At 33.6% G+C, this 21374-nt stretch overlaps 1 protein-coding gene across 16 annotated transcripts in view; it reads left to right on the top strand.

Annotated features, from left to right (window-relative positions):
- The window catches only part of PRPF40A (pre-mRNA processing factor 40 homolog A), a 54232-nt gene that overhangs the window by 28253 nt on the left and 4605 nt on the right, over positions 1-21374 (top strand). For 9 of the 16 annotated variants that reach the window (XM_072611990.1, XM_072611985.1, XM_072611981.1 and 6 more), the window contains 18 exons: positions 715-835; positions 1046-1099; positions 3577-3601; positions 4449-4826; positions 6115-6223; positions 6826-6890; positions 7569-7733; positions 8051-8159; positions 11501-11651; positions 13201-13334; positions 16505-16619; positions 16772-16875; positions 17000-17116; positions 17420-17557; positions 18121-18216; positions 20647-20733; positions 20822-20918; positions 21002-21063. In XM_072611990.1, coding sequence (XP_072468091.1) covers positions 715-835; positions 1046-1099; positions 3577-3601; positions 4449-4826; positions 6115-6223; positions 6826-6890; positions 7569-7733; positions 8051-8159; positions 11501-11651; positions 13201-13334; positions 16505-16619; positions 16772-16875; positions 17000-17116; positions 17420-17557; positions 18121-18216; positions 20647-20733; positions 20822-20918; positions 21002-21063 — 2127 coding nt within the window. The remainder of the gene's footprint in view (positions 1-714; positions 836-1045; positions 1100-3576; positions 3602-4448; positions 4827-6114; positions 6224-6825; positions 6891-7568; positions 7734-8050; positions 8160-11500; positions 11652-13200; positions 13335-16504; positions 16620-16771; positions 16876-16999; positions 17117-17419; positions 17558-18120; positions 18217-20646; positions 20734-20821; positions 20919-21001; positions 21064-21374) is intronic. The other 7 variants (XM_072611983.1, XM_072611979.1, XM_072611991.1 and 4 more) reach the window with 3 other exon arrangements.

The following is a 21374-nucleotide window of genomic DNA, read 5'->3' as shown; positions in this document are numbered from 1 at the left end:
CCACAAGATGGGTATGTTTGTTTCTTATATGCCATTGAGATTGAGAATTGGATCTTACATAGACCCTCTTAAAACCCTACCCTTTCCAGAACAAGAAATTAAAAATGAGATAGGAGTTGAGACTGCACCTTACAATCCCAAGGTTAGAATTTTTAGCAGTTTTACATAGCAAAATCTGCTGGGATCATATGCTTTTAATAAGTATAAGTTTGTTTGTAGTGGGGGTTTTTTATGAATCAAAAAATACAAATATGATCATAAAAATTAAAAGGGCGTTAGTGAATAAATTATTCACTTGAGTCAGTGAACACTGACTTTAAAAAAAAATATACAGTTGCAATATAAAGGGTACATAAACATCTTTATCCAGATTTCTGTATACCTCATTAATGACTAGTTGAACATACTTCAGAAAGCATGCCTATATAATATGAGGGAACTGGTAGAAATGGCATTTTCTTAAACTGAATCAGAGCCATATCTTTTTTTTAAAACTGCAAACTAGTTCAGATTGGTTGTTTTTTTTTAAAATTTACTCTTCATGTCTCTATCACTTGTATTTGGCAAATCCTTAATTTCTATATTTCACACTCATTTTACTTGAGAATATTATAATATTTTAAAAGTCAGAATTTTGCCTTGAAAATTGTGACTTTACATATTAATTGTGTTGTGAAGTTACTATTATTAACAAAAGTGTTTACTTCCCTCTAGCAATTATTGTCTAAATGCCCCTGGAAGGAATACAAATCTGACTCTGGAAAGCCTTATTACTACAATTCTCAAACAAAAGAATCTCGTTGGGCCAAACCCAAGGAACTTGAGGATCTTGAAGGTAATATAGAAAAATAACTTTTCTGATTTAAGTCATTCACATTGAATCATCCCCTCTATAGGACTCTTTGTAAAGGCGATTATGTAAAAATCAAATGATTGAAATTATTTTAAGTAGTATAACAGTTTTGTGGGATAATTATTTTTGTTGTTGCTGTAGATCCCAGTTCTATAGATTAAATAGATTTTTATTTGATTCCACTGAAACTAGGATACCAGAATACCATTGTTGCTGGAAGTCTTATTACAAAATCAAACCTGCATGGTGAGCTGCTTTGATAATTCACTTTCTGTCATTACTTACTTTTCTATAGTTGTTCACTAACCATGATTTGGGTAACTATTCAATAAAAATCCAAAACTTAAATAATACCATTCCCATTATAGTTATTAGAAATGAGCTTTTATTTCTTTTGAAATATTTTAGCACTTGAAATCAAGGTTTTATATCACATTGATAATAATATGTTCTTAAGTTTACTGAAGATAATCTATTGATTACTTGAAAATCAAGTAAAATTAAAAGCTAGATTCATGTCAGTTTTGAGTTTGTTTTCCATTATTGGACAAATTCATTGAACAAATTCACTATGAATGATTATGTTTTAAGACCTGACTGGTTTTAATTTGATACGTATTTTCACTATGAAATTCATCTCAAGTTTGTTTCCCAGTAATGGTATTCGCAAATGAACCAAAATGAAAGAAACTAAATTTGCTTTATGCTCTAGGAATACTGTAAGAAATGGCATATGTGATTTGATGTTAGGTGCTCTCACTTCTAACATAATATTTCGAAGTCATAAAAGAACATTTAGGAAACTAGTGCAGTAATACCTCACTTATCCAGCCACTTCAGATATTCAAAATTTTCTTGAGAACTTGGCAGGAAGAAAAAGGCTTCCCTAAACAACTAGAACAAAGTATATTCACTAAAGCATATTTTAATTTTAGGACTGTTCTGTATACCAGTCCTGCACAACATAGAACCTTCATATGTATGTTGTGCAGGCCTGTTTTATATCCTCTACATTTTTTGCAGAGTGTATGTTGTGCAGACCTACCGTATACAGACGTTATTCGCTCTTATTTGGCTATAATTCAAGCAGGCTTAGTCATCTAATTTTTTTCCCATTTATAATATACTTCTTCTTTTGGTGGGGTAGGGAGAGAAGGGAAAAGATGATTTATATGGAGATCTTCCATTTTGGAAATTTCAACTGGAGAAGTTAGAGATATGACTTGGTCGTGATCTTAGAGCTAAAATGTGTCTAAGACAAGACATTCTTCTTAACCATGTTGCCTATTTAATAACAGATGCAAAGGATTATTAGGTTTATATTTCTAGTACATTGCCTCTGTCTTTCAAAAAGCCAAAGACCATAGCAGTACATTTATTCAGGATTATTACACATTGCTTCTCTTCATTTATACATGTTACTCTGTAGCCAAACTGTACTAGTTCCTGTGCCCTCTGCCCAACATTCCATCTCCTGCACCTGTAATTTTGCCTATATAGGCTTCTCCTGGTTCTTGGAATTCTCCCCTTCCCCACTTCTGCCTTTTGGAACATTTCAAGGCTCAGTTTCAGTGGTACTATGTACAAAAAGCTTTTTCTGGTTGCCTTATGTTGTTACTCATCCACAGTGAACACGCACACACCCACACACACACACCCTCCCTTAATTTAGGGAGAGGGTACTGTTTCATTTTTGTCTTTCTATCCCTAGTACCTAAAGCAGTGGTTGTCACATGGTAGGCACTTGGAGAAAGATTATTGAAATGAGTTTAATGTAATTGAATTACCTAATTAAGTAAATGGTTATTAGAGGTAGGCATATCAAGTGCAGTGAATGGAAAACAGCAAAGGAGGAGATGTGAATGAGAAAAAAGATGAATGAACTAAAAATGCATCATAATTTTAAAACTTTTGAGTAAAGATTTCTATATACCCTGGTAGCTTTTTAGGGCCTGCCTCAATAACAGCATAGTACATCAGTTAAATTCATAGTTATGACCCTGAGTCATTGGATTTTCGTACATTCTGTTTCAGAAAGAACAAACTTTTTAAAAATACAATTAAAAAGTTAAAATTCTATGTAGAAAATCTGCATTTTAATAAATACTGTATAAGTAATGATAGTGGATAAATGAGGCATTACTGTAGGACTTTTAGAGAAAGCAAGAGTTGAAGCAGAATGCATAATTTCCTTTATTAAGGGTAAGTAGGAAATAGTGACTAAAATTGGCCTAATGTTGCTTACTAGGTCTATGATTATTTCTCATGACATTTAAAAAGAAGAAAGCTAATTTCTAACTTATTTTAATCTGAGTGGCATTATTTAGGTTTTTGATACCTTGAGTTCTAACCTGTCTGTCTCCTACTCAATCCTAGTACGTGAGCTCCAGATTTCATAGTAACTTGGGTTAGGGTTTAAGCAGTCAATTCCTTGATCCTTAGGAAAATAGCACTTCTCTTGTCCTAATTATGCAGGTTTAAGACTTTATTTAGCTGGTTTATGGGCAGTCAAAACAAAGAGATTGGGAAATCACTGGGGTTTGGAGAAGCCCTTAAGGGATAATAAATGTAATTTCTATATTAGAACTTTGTAGTGAACCAACTGTTGATAAAAGTAGTATAGTTGACCTAGTGGGATTTCTTTGTTCCTTTCTCTTTAAAGTCTTTCAGCAACATTTAAGGTAGCCACCAATGGATTAATTTTCTTTTTCTTTTTTAAACAGCTATGATCAAAGCTGAAGAAAGCAGGTAGGTACTCGGTAATTTTATTATAGGTCTTTGGATACTTATGGTATGCCTTACATGTGAAGATGCAGTTACTGGACATTATTCTAAGTAAACCATTTATGTAATCTAGCTCTGCATTTGCTTTTGTAGTATGCAGGTGTCTAATATTAGCTTTGCCAAATTGGACAGCCTTAAATTCATTTGGGAAATTTATTATTTATTAAATTCATAATGGTATCATGCTGAATCATAGTTTTGTAGAACATAGAAATCTTGATGGCATACCATATAAATTATAGATGATAAATTTTTGGTCATTAAAAATATGCCTTTCAGTAGCCTTGAAAATTACATTAAAATTACCTTACAAATTTATCACTCATTTACACACTTTATTTTCTTTTTTTTAAAGTTAATCTATTTTTAGTTTTCACCATTCACTTCCATAAGTTTTAAATTTTCTATCCCTCCCCCTTCCCCAAGATGGCATGCAATCTGATATAGGCGATCTGCATATACGTTCCTATTAAACATATTGTCACATTAGTCATGTTGTATTATACAGTTTATTTCCCAACAAATTTTTAAACTCTTCTCCAATTCTCTTGGAGAATTCATCAAATCCTTTGGATTTCTATTTTTTTTAGGTTATATTTCTTGGTTATTGTAAGTGTGATGCATTATTTTTTGAATGGAGGTGATTTGGTGAATTCTTGGAGACCTAATCTTAGTGTATGCACTTAGTGCACCATTGCTCTCCCTCCCCCTGTACTCGTGATTCCCATCCTGCTATGGTTGATTTGCTTTTTATGTGACATAGAATATTGAAGTAACTGTGCATTCTTTCTTTTTTTAATGTACTTCACAGTAAAGAAGAATCAGCCACAACATCAGCTGCCCCAGTTCCTACAACAGAAATTACAACTACAATGAGCACTATGGCTGCTGCTGAAGCTGCAGCTGCTGTTGTTGCCGCGGCTGCAGCTGCAGCTGCTGCCGCTGCTGCAGCAAATGCTAGTGCTAATGCTGCCATATCGACCCCTTCCTCAATTGTTGCTTCAACTGCACCAATTGTGACTGAGCCTGAAGTTACTTCCATTGTTGCTACTGTCATAGATAATGACAATACAGTTACAATCTCAACTGAGGAACAAGCACAACTTGTTACACCTATTGTTCATGAACAAAGTGCAGAAGTATCTAGCAATGTATCAGAGGAAGCATCAAAGCAGGAGGCTTCAGTAGAGTAAGTTGGCTTTTTAAGGTGCCATTGAGGTTCATAATGATTGTACCAGATGTAGCAGAACCAAAATTTTAAGACCTTCTTTCCTCCTCTCTTCCCTCCTCATTCCTCCCTTACCTCCCAAAAAAAGGTATCCATTAAAATCTTCAATAAGTGAAATGTGATTATTTACATTCTAAGAGTGGAATCGGAGATAGACTTGCTGATACTACACACAGCAAACCATCAGTACTTCAAACTGACTCATCAACAACATGGTAGAGTTTTAAAATTGTGAGGCAGTTAATTGAATCGATCAACTAGATTATCTTATTACCAAAAACCACACTAGGTAAATGGAGAGGGAAAAATTGGAAATAAGTGAGAGAAAGAAATGGTATAGGGCAGCCCTTCTTAAACTGTGAGTCTGGACCCGCAGTTTAAGAAATGCTAAAGGGGTTGTGAGTGAAAAGAAATGAATAAGCCCTGGTGGTATAGAGAACAGGATTGAAAGAAGAAGAGAAATACAGGCAGATTGTAAGAAAGTATGCTGATAGGAATCATTATTTAAAAAAAAAAAACACTTCCTTAGAAGGTCTTGGCATTAATGCATGACCAAGTTTCTTACATGCTAACTGTACTATTATTGTGCATTGAGCATTGCTTTGCCTAATTGTGTTATCACTTGTCAGATTCATAAAAGAAAATTATATTCCATGTATTTAATGACACAGAAGAGTACTAATACGTTTGAAATCAAAAAGTCATTGTTAGCCTACTGAAGCAGTGTGGCATAATGGATTAAAGCACTGGACTTGGAATTAATGAATACACAAATTCAAGTTCTGCTTCAGCAGCTAGCTGTGATGATGGACAAGTCACTGTTATTTTTATTATTTTGCCTCGTTTTTCTTATCAGAAAAATGACTGGGTTGTTCATGGTATGCTTTAAGGTCATTCCAACTTTAAATCTATGATAATGAAAAACTGATATGCCAAAATGTGAAGTAATTTGACCAGCTTCAGTATCAGGAATACCTGGGTTCAAGTTCTACCTTTGATTCATCTTAGTGGTTTAATGATATTGGACCTCTCAGTGCCCTCAGGCAACTCTTGGAATTATAAATTGCAGAACACTATAAATAAAGATTTCTAGTGGGAATTTCCTCACAAACAATAAAGTCTGAGGCCCACAACAAAAGCAAAACTTGATCAGATATTTGCTAATGAAATGTCTAGTGGTTTTCCTAATGAGCGCAATAGTTTTTTTCTAGGAAAAATAACATTTTTATTTTGTTTCATGATTTCGTAGTTACACCCCCAAAAAGGAGGAAGAAGATAGTCAGCCTGCGAAGAAAACATATACTTGGAATACAAAAGAAGAAGCAAAGCAAGCTTTTAAAGAGTTATTAAAAGAAAAGGTATTTCATTTTGAACATTTTTGATGGTTTTTTTACAAAGTAATTAAAAGATTTCTTAACTGGTTATTCTCTAAAAATCTTTCAGTGCCTTATTTATTTTAAAGATGTGTAGTTAGTAATGCTATAACTCTAGACATAGGACTGTATTTCTTTGTCCTTTTGAAATAATGTTCATTTTAGTGTATACTGTATCTAAGACACTCTTCCCTGCACACTCTTTTGAGGGTGGGAGAGCCAGGATGAGGCAGTCAGGGTTAACTAACTTGCCTAGGGTTACAAAGCTAGCATCAAGTGTCTGAAGCTGAATTTGAACTCAGATCCTCCTGACTCCAGGGCCAGTGTGTTCTATCTTGCACAAGTTTGAAAGATAATGGAATTAGAATAGCAAAGCTTGTTTCAAAACTTGTTTGTCTTTAAAAATATTTATTAGAAAATAGCACAGCTTTATGATTTTGTTATTTTGAAGACATGTGCTTCCCTTTCTGTTTAAAATATATGCAAAGAAAAATCCTTTTGTATAAGAATAACAAAAAACAGATACTTTTAAGTTAAGATCATAACTATTAATATGCCCACTTAAATTATATGATTTATCTTAACAGCGAGTACCATCTAATGCCTCATGGGAACAAGCAATGAAAATGATTATTAATGATCCCCGATACAGGTAGTACTTTGTACCTTTTTCTTTGCCTACATTTCCTGGGAAATTTAAGTTTAGAATACTTTGAGTTAGTTTTCTTAAAAATTTAATCAAATTTTTGCAATTTTGTGAAGTGTTTTGGATACAGTAGAAGTTCCTTTCAATTATTTTAGTGGATTAAGTACTTGAAAACTCAGTATTAACAGATGACATGGTTGTATTGGGGTTTTTGTTTGTTTTTAATGTTTTATTTGCTCCCCTCCCCCCCATTTCATGTAAAAACAATTTTGAACCTTCATTTTGTTTTTGAAATATTTAGTTCCAAATTCCCTCCCTCTCTTCTTACTCTTCTTATTAAGAAGGCAAGCAATTTTATATGGGTTATACATGGGCAGACTTGCAAACCATTTTCAGATTAGTTACGAGGATTTTTTTGTTGTAAGAAATGTTGTTTTGTTTTAGTTTTTAATTATTTTTGAGAAATCTAAGTATTTATTTGGGTTTTTTGGTTTGATTTTGTTGATTGTTGGTTTTTGTTTCTGTTTTTCAGGATAGAGAGTACTTTTTTTTGAAAAATCCTTTATATTTTCCTTTTCATGAATAGCAACTACTTCTTCTGTTACCTTGTATGGTATTTTGTGAAACATAGGCTATATTTTCTCTTCCTGAAGTTAAGGATTTTTTTTTTCTTTTCCTTTTCAGTGCCCTCGCAAAGCTTAGTGAAAAAAAGCAAGCCTTTAATGCTTATAAAGTCCAGACAGAGAAAGAAGAAAAAGAAGAAGCAAGATCAAAATATAAAGAAGCTAAAGAATCCTTTCAACGGTTTCTTGAAAACCATGAAAAAATGACTTCCACAACCAGATATAAGTAATTTCTCAAAGTTTTTTTTTCTTTCCATTTCAAACTATTTGTTTTGGTTTCCAGGGAGAATAGTTTTTAATAAGCACATATAAACTTAGAAATTTTACATATAGACATGTACAAATTATATTAATTTTTTTAACTTAAAATGCCCAAGTAATTTCTTAGGTATGCAAAATCATTGTTAAAGCATTGACTTAAAATAATAAACTTCAAAATATTATGACAGCATATCAGTAAATAAGATCAAATGACAAAAAGGCTTAGCAGAATTTGCACATTGAGGCATTTGCTGAAAACTAACTTTTTTTTTTGACATGTAGAAAAGCTGAACAAATGTTTGGAGAGATGGAAGTATGGAATGCAATATCTGAGCGAGATCGTCTTGAAATTTATGAAGATGTCTTGTTCTTTCTTTCAAAAAAAGAAAAGGTGATTTTTCTCTACCCATCTAGAGTTCCCTGAAGCTTAGAGAATAAAAGGATGTTTCATTTGCTGGGTTTCAGGGTTTTCTTTTTCCTTTAATGCTGAGCTTTTAGCTTCTCAGAAGTAGAATGCCATACAATTCTTGCCTTTGGTGAAGGGGAAGAAAAGCATCCCCTACACACATACACAGACACAAACCAGTTAGTCAAGCTTATGTTCCTTCTGTGTGCCAATACTGGTGATAGAAATAGAAAAGGTAGCTACTCTTTAGACTTGAGGAGTTGTTTTTATTTTTTAATGAATTTACTTTTTATTGGGGCAGCTAGGTAGCATAGTGTTTGAGGACCAGAACTGGAGTCAGGAAGACTTACCTTTTCTGAGTTCAAATCTGTCCTCAGACACTTACTAGCCGTATGACACTGGGCAAGTCGCTTAACCCTGTTTGCCTCGATTTCCTCATTTTTAAATGAACCAGTAAGGGAAATGATAAACCTCTACAGGATTTTTGCCAAGAAAACCTCAAATGGGGTCATGAAGAGTTGGACATGAGTAAAACAACCTGTTTGCCCAATATATCTTTTCCCCCATTTCCCTCCCAGAAAGCCATCCCTTATAAGAAAGAATTGAAAAGAGGGGTAAAAACAGTGAAACCAACCCAAAGATCAACCAAGTCTGACATTTTTATACAGCATTCCCAGTATAAAATGTATACAACCTTATGTCTATAGTTCCCAACCTCCTTAAAAGACCAGAGGGGTTGCTTTTTCATATCTTCTTAGATTACTCTAGGTAATCGTTAATTTTACAGCATTAAGTTTTGATTTTTGTCACTGTTTTACTTTTTTAGTCATGTATATTTTATTTTTCTTGTTCTGCATTTTTTTTTAATATCAGTTCATGTAACTGCATTATTCCTTATAGGGTAGTATTACTTTCCATTCATGTAGCATGACTTTATTGCCCAGTCAGTTGGTATCTACTTTGCTTCCAATTCTCTGCCACAACAAAATGCTGTTATAAAAATTTCATTATATGTAGGGCCTATCTCTCATTCATCTCTTGGAGCTTACACTGATAATAGTGAGGTCTTGGGTCAGAACATCTTTTAGTCATTTTGTTAGCATAATTGTAAAATACCTTACAAGAAAAAATAGGGAAGAGAAAAAACATTTATATAGTGATTGTTTGTGCCAGGCATTGGGCTAAGCATTTCAGAAATATTAACATATTTGATCCTCACAGCAGCCTTCTGAGTTATTGTTATTACCCCATTTTACAGATGAGGAAACTGAGGCAAACATTTTAAATGTCTTGCCCCACGATCCTTAAGTGTTTGAGGCTGGCTTTTAACTCAGGTTTTCCTGACTCCTCTATGTCACCTCACTAGTCTTCTGGATGAGAATAAAACAGGGTAGATGCCAGTCAGCTCAGGAATAGCTAAAATAAGTTGGTGTACATGAATGTAAATCAACCATGAAAGCTAAAATCTTGAAAATTACAAGGAAAAAAATATAAATTGGAAAGAAAAGATCTAGTGATATTCAAATAAAAAAATTGACAAGCCTCTAACCAACCTGGTAAAAAAGAAGAGGGAGTAAAATCATACTAACAATAAACAAATAGAAAATGAACAAAGTGAATTCAGAACAGAAAAGGAATTTTAAAAATCAGAACCTTCTATTCAGAGTTATATACTAGTAAAACTTAGAATTTTTGGAAAAGAATTACCAGCAAAATACTAATTGTAATCTAGTTTCAGAAAAGACATTAAAGTGATATCAGAGGTGCCATGGGGGGGAGGGAAGAGGAGAATATGTTCATATTTACAGAATTCTCCCAGACTTTTAAAGAAAAACTAGTAACTAACACTAAATTGATTCTCAAAAATCAAGGGAAAAAAATGCCTACCAAATTTATTTAGTGAGATATATACTGAAGCCAAGAAAGGGTTAACCAAAGAGAAAGAGACCAGTATTTGTGCCAGGGATGTAAATATAGTTCAGTGCTATGAAAGCACTTAACAATTAATGTAAATTTTTTTTTAAAAAGCGACAATCATGATTATATCAGAGTAAAAGCTTTATTTTTAACAGTGCCAATAATACATTGTTGTGCTGGACTAGCTGTACTTGAGAATGTGGAAATAAATAATTTTTACTCAATACTTCGTACTAAGATTTTTGCTTGTTTATAGTTAGTGAAAAGGAACATGTAGTGTTCTACAGTATTTAGAAGGAATAATGGAGTTATGAAGGACTTAATTATTTTGTTATCAAGCTGAATAATAGTTTGACAATTATGGAGCATCTGAGTTTTAAAAATATTCTTTGTAGTTGATGTGTCAGTTGGGAAGGTTAAGGGAAGGTTCATTGACAAGGGATAGGTCAGTACAGAAGTGATGGCAAAAAACAAAATGTAGCAATTAAGTTTATAAAAATAAAATTCTTCTTTGTATCTTGATATTGGGCTTTTGCACATAAATAATACTTAATGTGTTTTTAGGTAACTGAAAAGGGACCAGTTTTTGAAACTTGGTCCTTTTTGTAGACCATTCCCCAAGTTGGAAACATGACCTACTCCCTCCTGAGTAGAAATATGTAACCAAAAGTTGTCAGGTGTTTGCTTTAAGAATGGTTTATATATAGTTCACTATTTAGTTTTGATAAATTGGCAAGTAAGGAACAACTTAGGAGCTTTCATGACAACATAAGGGCTTACGTAATCCAAGAAACTTGACTTTGGATTGCATTTTTAAGATAGTATTGTAGTCATTATCATGAATAAGGATGAAGAGATTGAATGGCCCAAATAAGGCAAAATGAGGAACTGAATTAATGATACCTAGAGGATTGCCTGAAAACTATGTAGAACAATTTAACTTGAGTCTAAACCAGCTAAATACTTATTGCCTACAGTGATGATAATATAAAAACATTAGCTAGCATTTAGATAGTGTCTTAAGGTTTGGGAACAATGAACTCAGTTTTCACAGTTCTGTGAGGTGGGTGCTGTTAATATCCTCATTGTGGAGATGACTAAACTTGTATGCAGTGGTTAAGTAACTTAACTAGAGTCACAACAGCTATTAAAATAGTCTTAGGCTAGTTTGAACTCTAGTCATCCTAACTCTGGGTCCAATACTCTATTGAAGATTTATGTAAGGAGATAAAGTGTAGTCCTTACCCTTATTGTGCATGCTCCAAATTTCCCCAAAAAACCCAAAGTAAAAACACATTTTTTCATTGAGTTGGCTAATAAACTATGTATATTTGAAGATCAAAGTAGCAGTGCCTCTTTGACCTCCAGATATCATTTGTTTCTGTTTATGTGTCTTGATACTGTTGCAGGAACAAGCAAAGCAGTTGCGAAAGAGAAATTGGGAGGCCTTAAAAAATATACTTGACAACATGGCTAATGTTACCTACTCTACCACATGGTCTGAAGCACAGCAGTATCTGATGGATAACCCTACCTTTGCAGAAGATGAAGAGCTACAGAGTAAGGATAATCAAGAAATCCTTTTTTAAAAACCCAGCAGTTTTAAAAAGAGAATTTTCTAGAAATAAGTGAATTATTTTCACTTGGCATGAGGGTTTAATTTAATGCCTTATAATATATAGTGGCCTACAAATTAACTGGGACAAAGTAAAATATTTAAATTTGTTGATTTATACAGCAAAACCTCACAAAGTTTTATGTCTTTGAAAAAAATATTTCCTTTTGATGCAGTCACATGAATTGTCATTAACTTCACAAAATTTTGTCACATCCTTAATTCATCATGAAACCATATTTTCATCATGTTGAATATTAATTATTCCTTTGACAATCTGTTTTTACAAGTCTAACATGTATATATCATAGGTTTAAATCAGGCAAGCTTCCAAGCCATCGGAACCTGTCTGTTTTACATGTCTTTCTTGACCTGATGTATGATACAAAGCCATCTTATAATATTTTATCTTCATTTAAAATTTTTGTAATTTGGAGCAATTCTGCTTTGTATTATCTCTTCATTGTTTCTTCTGTGAACAAACGTTCCAAGCTCAGTAGAAGTTTAAATTTTTTTTCCCCAAAAAACTTTTGGGGGGATATTTTACAGTCTAGATTCCCAGATCTTACAGGCTCATGAAGAATTCTGAAAATGATTTGGATATATCCTTGAATTAAAAAATTACTCTCATAAGTAAAAATTACTTTTTTCCCATCTTGAGTTTTGTATTCTTTGCATTATCTTACCTAGTGATGAATTTTTTTTATTATTCATACCAACAATATCTGTTTTTACTGGTCTTATAACTGTGCTTTCAACTTTATATACTGCTCTGTTGTAGAGGACTGGACTAACAGCCTTTCCAGTAGATACATCCCTCTGAAAGTGTTTGGTTTTTTTCCTAAGAGTTTATTCAGCCATAATAACCCATCAATTGTTGACATATTTCCCCATACCAACAGCTCTGCAATATCACTACTAGTCATTAAGTGTGCTCATTAGTGCTTCAAAACTTAACATATTTCATTAAAGTACTACCCAGTTTTTAAAACCACATGATTTAAAAGACAGCGTTGAAATGTGTCTATATGGTACAAAATCCAGCACTCAGATGATAGAGGTAACTAAAGGTGGGGAACCCAATTCAAAGCAGTTTCATTTGATTAGTGCCAGCCTTGTGTTAGTAGAATCATTCATATATGACCATTGCTATCACAAATGAAACCATTTCAAAATTATTGTTTGTTGGGAAGTAATTTGGACACCACCAGAATTCATCCATTTCTAGAAAATGTGTTAATTGTTCCTAAAATATATATACCTTGTCAGTTATAGATGAATTTCATTGGTAATTCACATTACATTTATTATATCACAATTTTGATCTTCATATCCTTAAAAGTTTTGGTTTTTTCCTTTTTCAGACATGTTAGGTCATTTTTTAAAAGTCCTTACTGTATAGCACATTGTTAACAAAGTAATTTTATTGACAAGAAATTAATCTTACTTCCCTTACTGAAGTACATATTTTTAAAGCATTTTTTCCCCCTTTAGACATGGACAAAGAAGATGCATTGATATGCTTTGAAGAACATATCCGAGCTTTAGAAAAGGAAGAGGAAGAAGAAAAACAAAAGAGTTTGTTACGAGAAAGAAGGCGGCAGCGTAAAAATAGAGAATCTTTTCAGGTTAGTAATTCCCTTTCCCCATATTATGGAGATGACCCTGACATTTTGATGGCTATATCAGCAGGGTGAAAGCTTTGGCAGCTTCTTTCATACTGGAAAGCCTTCAGATATTTTCTCGACAGCAGGCTGTGTCTGCTTTCTGAGATCCAGTCTAGCTAGAATAGAGAAGTTCATTATCTATTAGTTGCACTTCTTTGGGGTCTTTGCCCTTTTTAAAAGTTCATAAGACAATTTAAAAAAACATAAAGTGACTTCCAGTACTGGAGGAGATGTCATTTGCTTCTATAGTGACTGAGAGAAAGGTGGATAGAAGCTATTAAAGAGTAGATAGTTTTTTAGGCCATTTATAAAAGCCTAGTTATATATTCTAATGTAAAGAAAGTTCTTATCTAGTGACCAGTAAGGTCATGTAGTTTTGGAAGAATTTAATTATATTCATCTTTATATTCCTGCTTTAAATGAATATAGAAGGAAGAAGTCTAGTCTAGTCCAACCCCTTATGTTATAGGTGGAGAAACTGAGGCCAGAGAGTTTAAGTGAATTACCCAAAGTCCCATAGATATTAAGTAGCTGAGCCAAGATTTGAACTGAGGTCTTCTAACTCCAAAACTATTATATTATATTATATTATATTATATTATATTATATTATATTATATTATATTATATTATATTAAATTATATATAGTATTATACTTCTTATTGGCACACATGAAACAGTGGCTCATAGTTTGTTATTATAATCTCAAGGAAAGGAATTGAGAATGTCATCTGCTGGTGCAATCTTTTTCCCATTCCTGTATAATCTTCTAGAGTAATTTATACATGTGTTGAGGACAACTTTGACAAAACTATTAGAAAGGAACAGGTAGGCATTTACAAGTGATATTTTATAGCATACCATGTCTTTATGGTCACACAGTTAAAAGAAATGTACAGAGAATATTTAAAATCCTAATTGTTATCTCTGGTAATTGCAGTGACTGGTATTTGCAGACTGTATTAGAATAATGCAACCATTTCACATGAACATTTACTCTTTCTTATCCATACTGATTGGGATCTGGTGGTATAAAAAAAGCACTTAATTCAGTAGTTTAAGATATAGCTTCCTTAACTACTTCCTCCACTAAGATTTGTCTCATGAATACATTAGAATAGTATAAGATGTATAAAAGTCTGTTACTATAGCAAAAATTATCTTTTGGTTAGTGCTAAGCAATAATAACATAGGAAGACATGATTGTCAAAACTTTTGTCATCTTTGTTATCAAAATACATTATCAAGGTGGAAGAGGAGTTCCAAAGGAAGATGAGATCTTTTGGACATTGATTTTTTGCAGTTGACACTGTGCTGATTGCATCATTCCTTAGAATATTTCAGAGCCTTCAAAATGTAGAACATAATTGTTCAAAAGTCTCTCTACTTAGGTGAAAGATGCCTGTTGTGTAGATTTGTTAGGCAGTTGAATGAAATACCTATAAAATTGGTCCATCAGTATGTACATATTTGGACAAACACTGCAAATGAAAAGAGTATGTAAGCTCAGAAATAAATACAGCCTGTGGGCTACTGTGCAGTTCCTTTGTGACCCAAAGCTTTTCCTGAATAAACAACCCAGACTTTTGGTGGCCTTTGTCATCAAGGTAAATCTCTCTACGTGCACAAATTTTGTCCCATATTCTCCAGCAGAATGTCTTCCCTATCATCTCTGCTCTACAGTTTTTTTCTATCTGTTGGCTTCTTCCTTTCAACTCATAATAAGCCCGTGTCTCTCTCACCCTCAGTAAAACCCTCACTTCATCCATCTCTACTGGCTCACGTATCTCTCTTTCCCTTCACAGTTAAGTTGTTTGAAAAATTATGTATAGTTAGTGCCTCCACTCTTTCTCCTCTTCTTAACTCTATAGTTCTCTTTTCGAGTGTCATTCAGCTGAAATGCTCTTTCCAAATTACTGATGATCTCTTTAATTGCCAAATCTATTGACTTTTTCTCATTCCTTATCTTTGTTTTCTATGTATCCTTTGACAGTGATACTCCCTTCTCTCTGGGCTTTTTTTTGGATACCATTCTATACTGGTTCTTCTGCATAGCTGCCTGCTCTTTCTCAGTCTCTTTTACCATCTTCTAGATCATGCTCACTAACCTGAGGTGTTCCCAAAAGCTCTGTCCTGAGTCCTTTCCTTTTCTCCCTCTGCACTCTTGGTGATCTCATCAGCTTCCATAAATTCAGTTATTATTTTTACATCTAGATGATTCTCAGGTCTCCTCATCTAATTCTAATTTCTCTCTTGACCTCCAGTCTGAAATCTTCAACTCCTCTTACACATTTCAAACTGTATGTCCCATAGATATTTTAAACTCAGCATGTCCAAAATTGAATGTGTTAACCATCGCACTAACCTTTTCCCTCTGACTGACTTTCCTGTTACTGTCTGGGATGAGTCACCAAAATGAAGGGATAGACTTTGCCCTTTTACGGGCCTGTGAGACTGGATTTACATTTTTTTAGCACAATTAAAATGTAGAATGCCATTCTTAGCTTACCAGCAGGACCTCTAATGTAGGGCACCACCATCCTCCACCCTTGCACATCTGATTTTTTTTTTTTTTGCTTTTATTTGTATTCCCAGCACTTCACACAGTGTTTGACACATAGGATATTTTTAATAAGTGCTTTTTGATTTGACTTGGAGATGCATGACTAAGTAATTGAAAACCATGGTCTCTAAAGAATTCAAGATGCAAGTCATTTAGAGGAACATGGAGAGGTAGAATAGGTAGCAATGTCAGTATTATCAACATATAGGTACCAAAGAGAAGTGACATACAAGTGTGTTCAGAGAGATGTATAACTGGAAACATATAATTAAATGAGTCCTTAGTGCACTGCTATCATGTGCAAAGGTGTGGTTAGTACAGGAAATCTTTCACATTTCACAAGAAAGTACCATCTTTCACATTAGCAAGTTCTTAAATACTAGAATTGTCTGTGATATCCCTTTGATAGAAAGTATTTTTTAAAATGGAAACTTAGCTTTTAATACAACTTTGATATAAGTAGCCTGAGATGAGTACTTCTTTGATTTTCTTGAGCACAATTTAAAATACCATGTAACTTTTATATTAATTTAGCTGATCATTTTTATCTAAATATTAATACTTTCAGATATTTTTAGATGAGTTGCATGAACATGGACAGTTGCATTCTATGTCATCTTGGATGGAGTTATATCCAACAATTAGTTCTGATATTCGATTTACCAACATGCTTGGTCAGCCTGGTAAGGTTATTTTCCTTCCTAACTTATAATTTGATTGTATGTGGAATGGACAGATGGGGGTATGGGGGTCATTTTGGGTGGGAGATATTTTTTTTTTAAATGAAAAAAGTAATTGCAGCTCTTTGGTTAGAGCTAGCTTTTGACTTTTCTAGTTTTTTCATTAGGATCAACTGCACTTGATCTTTTCAAGTTTTATGTTGAGGATCTAAAAGCACGTTATCATGATGAAAAGAAGATAATAAAAGACATCCTAAAGGTAAAGAGATGAGATGTGTTTCATTGAGTGGCTTAACAATGGTAAACAGCTAACTATGTATTTAAAAACTATCTGAATTGGGATTTTATGTATTTTTCATATAAATGAGATATTTGTTTTATAGGATAAAGGATTTCTGGTTGAAGTAAATACTACATTTGAAGATTTTGTTGCAGTAATCAGTTCAACTAAAAGATCAACAACATTAGATGCTGGAAACATCAAATTGGCTTTTAATAGTGTAAGTTATTGCAGAACTTTCTACTAATAAAGTTAACATTTATGAAACTGTTCAATGAAGTATTTAGTTTTAAATATTTTGGGAATAAGGGACATCAGGCAGGATGACAGTTGTTTTTTTGCAAGGTAGAGAAAATATAGCCCCTTGGAATGTACTATATCAACTAATGTTTAAGCTTCATCAGTTAAAATTATTGCGATGCTGTTTTGTTGTAGTAGAATTCAGAATATGTCAAAAATAATGTGAATTTAAAACTATTTGTTACTGTATCTACTGCTAAGATAGAAACCTTTTTTTTTCTAGTTGTTAGAAAAGGCAGAAGCCCGTGAACGGGAAAGAGAAAAGGAAGAGGCTCGTAAAATGAAACGAAAAGAGTCTGCATTCAAGAGTATGTTGAAACAGGCTGCACCTCCAATAGAATTGGATGCAGTCTGGGAAGATGTATGTATTTATGCTTTCTTGTATTTGTATAATTCACTGTACATATTTCATTAATAACATTACCATATATTGCAAAACCATCAGTCATAGATTTAAAAAAGTCCTTCAAAGTCTCATTTTACAAATAAGATTACTAAGGCCCATAAAGATCATAGGATTGTAGGTTAAAAGCTTAGAAAGAGCCCTTTACAAAGTCAAATAAGTAGCAAGTGGTGGAGCTAGTATTTGAACATAGGTCCTCTGATTTCCAGATGCAGTGTTCTTTATGCTGTTTCCTGATGCCAAAATATTCCTAATTCATTTTGCTTTACTATTCTTTGTCTAATTGTATAGCTTAAATAGAAATTGAAGGTAGTTAGCCTGGCTTAATGTGAGAAAAAAAAGTGTAAGTTACTCATGCTATTAATATCATTTGTTTTACCTTAGGCCTTGGGGGGATTATAGGGACAGTCTCTTTTGAAGCATAACCATGGAAAGAAGTTCTTGCCTCATTTTTAACCTTGAAAATTATGGATTCATTTGTGTTGTTTATTTACCTGTGTTACTGTGAATTTTTCATATAGATTCGAGAAAGATTTGTAAAGGAACCGGCATTTGAAGACATCACTCTAGAGTCTGAAAGAAAAAGAATATTTAAGGATTTCATGCATGTGCTTGAGGTAATTTTAATCTAGTTGTAGTAACTTTTTTATACCATTGTTAATATATTTGTAGCACAGAAGGGTTTTGTTTTAGGTCTATTTTATGTATCTTGTATTTTTAAATACTAAATCTATAGTTGTCTGAAAATTTAAGGTTATAATACCATTTACTTTCTTCATGTTTAATAGATTTATTTTATCAGTGCATATACAATAACACCTCTATTATCTGGCTTGGGAAAGGAGATATTCTGGTTAACCTAATTTGTATTTAAGTACTACCACCATCTGCTGTATAACATATGAGGATCCTCCTATAGTACCTTTTCATTACAGAACTTTTTACTTTTACTAGTCTCAATTACATGCTTTTAAGAATCCAGTCTCAAATTTTCAGTCTGGTGGTCAGATGGCAGTGTCAGCACAATTTTTAAAAGATCTTATACAAAGTTAGGATCATTTTTCATTTGCCAAAGTAAATTAAAATCCTTCCCCAAATGTCATCCAGGTAGAGCATTTCAGATGTTTGTGAGAAATGGCAGGTATATCCAAAAAATATTTGGAAAGAAGTAGAAAAAACTAGAAAAGGTTCTGAAAGATGAAGCAGTTGGAAGGTACTTAATAAGATAAACACAGTCTCATGCCCAGCCACTTTCACACTGCACCTGAATCTCTTAGCTAAAAGACTGAGTTTAGACTGAATCTTTCTCTTGAGACTGCTTGGGCAGTCAGCTTTTGTTCTTCGTCATTTGCCTCTAGTTTCCTAGCCTGCAGTTCAGAACTCAATAGAAATGTTTCCTGTAGTTGACTCAACTAAGTCATGCAGAACATAATGCACTCTGTCGCCAATGATATCAAGCTTAAGACAGATTTATTCTTGAAGCCTTCACTATAAAATATAATTTTGTTACATTGGTAATTTGACATCACTGGATAAAAATTTCCTAGAAATGCCTATAAATAAATATTAAATAAAATTACCGATTTTTCTCTTTTCACTGTTACTTCTGGACTTTGTGATTACTTTAATTGTTGACTGTTTTGTGTTGTTATAATCATCTCTGTAATAATATCTACTGTCTGTGACCAACTTAGCTAAATACAGAGTGGCACATCATTGGCAATTTGGCCAGTGGATGAAGATTTAGAGGGAAGTAGAGAGTTCCACAGTCCAAATGATCCTCCCTCCCTCCCTCTCCCTCTCCCTCCCTCCCTCCCTCCCTCTCTCTCCCTCTCTCTCCCTCTCCCTCTCCCTCTCCCTCTCCCTCTCTCTCTCTCTCTCCCTCTCTCTCTCATATGCTTTCTACTTTTCATCACTACATCACAAGCATCTACTTGGTCCCTTGCTACTTTTCTTGAGTATTGAGAAGTACAGATCTTTGCGTCATGAACCTGTGAAACAAGGAAGAAAACATGATGCTGAATGTGATATATATATATATATAGTACAATTCAAGCAAGGCATGATAGTAAAGTGGAGTAGGGAAAGCATAGTAAAAATAGGATTTTGGATACCAGACTTTTTAAATCTTTTATTAGCATTAAAGAAACTCTTCTCATTTACCCCTCCTGCCTTTTTAATATTAAAAGACAAATTCTGTATGCCTTAGGCAGAATATGATTTATGAGGAAAGGCAATAGTTAGCCTCTTTTTGTTCCCCCAGCAACTTTGCAGGGTTTATGAATTACAAAGCCCTTCATTTCATAGTTGAAGGAAAAAAGAACTGAAATTATTTGGAAGGGTTGACCCATTGGTATTTATCAGCTTACAGAAATTCCCTGATTCTTGTTTTGCAAAGTGTTATTAAAAAGTAGGAAGACCACCATTGTGTATCTAAAGCATGAGTGGGGGATAAGATGGCAGGTAGTAGGAAGAAAAAGAAAGAATATACTAAAGCTTTCCAATTTTTGCCACTGGATAATCCTGCTTTTGATCTTTATGTGGTAGAGGACTGTATTCTAGGAGGTTACTGGCATAGAAGCTTAGGGAATTAACTTGACCAGGGTACCCTTGTTTAAAAATGATAATTGTCACTGTGATTTTTAAAGACTAGGGTGTTACTGTATTTCAATGTATTAGAAAATTAGTTACCTAGACTGCAGCAAATAATTTAGCCTTATTTGTGTCACTCCTCATCTGTACTTGGCTCCCTACTCCCATTCTATTATATTATAGATGTATGCTTTCTAGATCACTGGGTAAGAAAGCAGTATTAGAGGCAGCTATACAACTTTTTGGATAGTATTAAAAATTTAACTTGGAAGTTGCCTCAGCTAGTCATATATAAATGAAGGCCTTTTTAATGCCTATTGTGAGTACTTATAGATACTCATTTAGATATGTTTATCTGGCCCCTTTCTCATATATACATCTGGTAGATCATTAGGAATGGGTGAAAAGTGCTATTTAAAACAAATCTAACTCTTTGATTTCCCCTTAAACTGTAGCATGAATGTCAGCATCATCATTCAAAGAACAAGAAACATTCTAAAAAATCTAAAAAACATCACAGAAAACGTTCACGTTCTCGATCGGTAAGATTCTTATTTACAGAATATGACCATAAGTATATTTTTCTCCAAATCATCATGAATTTGCATCTTAAATGATTTCTTCCCTTAGGGCTCAGATTCAGATGATGATGACAGCCATTCAAAGAAAAAGAGGCAGCGGTCCGAATCCCGGTCTGCTTCAGAACGTTCTTCTAGTGCTGAGTCTGGTGAGCTTTTCTCTTTATTTTGTTAAACTGACTTGGATTTATGTTGCCTCAGAATCTAATCTTTTTGCCTTTATCTTTCTTAGAGAGAAGTTACAAGAAATCAAAAAAGCATAAGAAGAAAAGCAAGAAGAGGAGACACAAATCGGTAAATTAGCTATCTTCATTTAGTGGCTCACCAATAGTCAATCAAGCATTTATTAAGTACTTAGTCTTGATATAGTTAAAGTACAAAAATGACAAGATGTAGTGACATAAGCCTATAGTCCCAGCCACTGGGAAGGCTGAGGATAGTGGATCACTTGAGTTCAGGAGTTCTCAGCTAAACTACGCCTAAAGCCACACTAAAGCTGGCACCACTATAGTGAGTCTCCAGAGAGAATAGACTACCAGGCTAACTAAAGAGGTAACAAACCAGTTCAGGTTAGGAAAATAGAATGGATTAAAGCTTACTTGGTG

The sequence above is a fragment of the Notamacropus eugenii genome, chromosome 5 (genome assembly GCF_028372415.1).
Source record: "Notamacropus eugenii isolate mMacEug1 chromosome 5, mMacEug1.pri_v2, whole genome shotgun sequence".
Lineage (NCBI taxonomy): Eukaryota > Metazoa > Chordata > Mammalia > Diprotodontia > Macropodidae > Notamacropus > Notamacropus eugenii.
The sequence above is the reverse complement of the archived record's forward strand: the minus strand, read 5'-3'. Positions and strand labels throughout refer to the sequence as shown.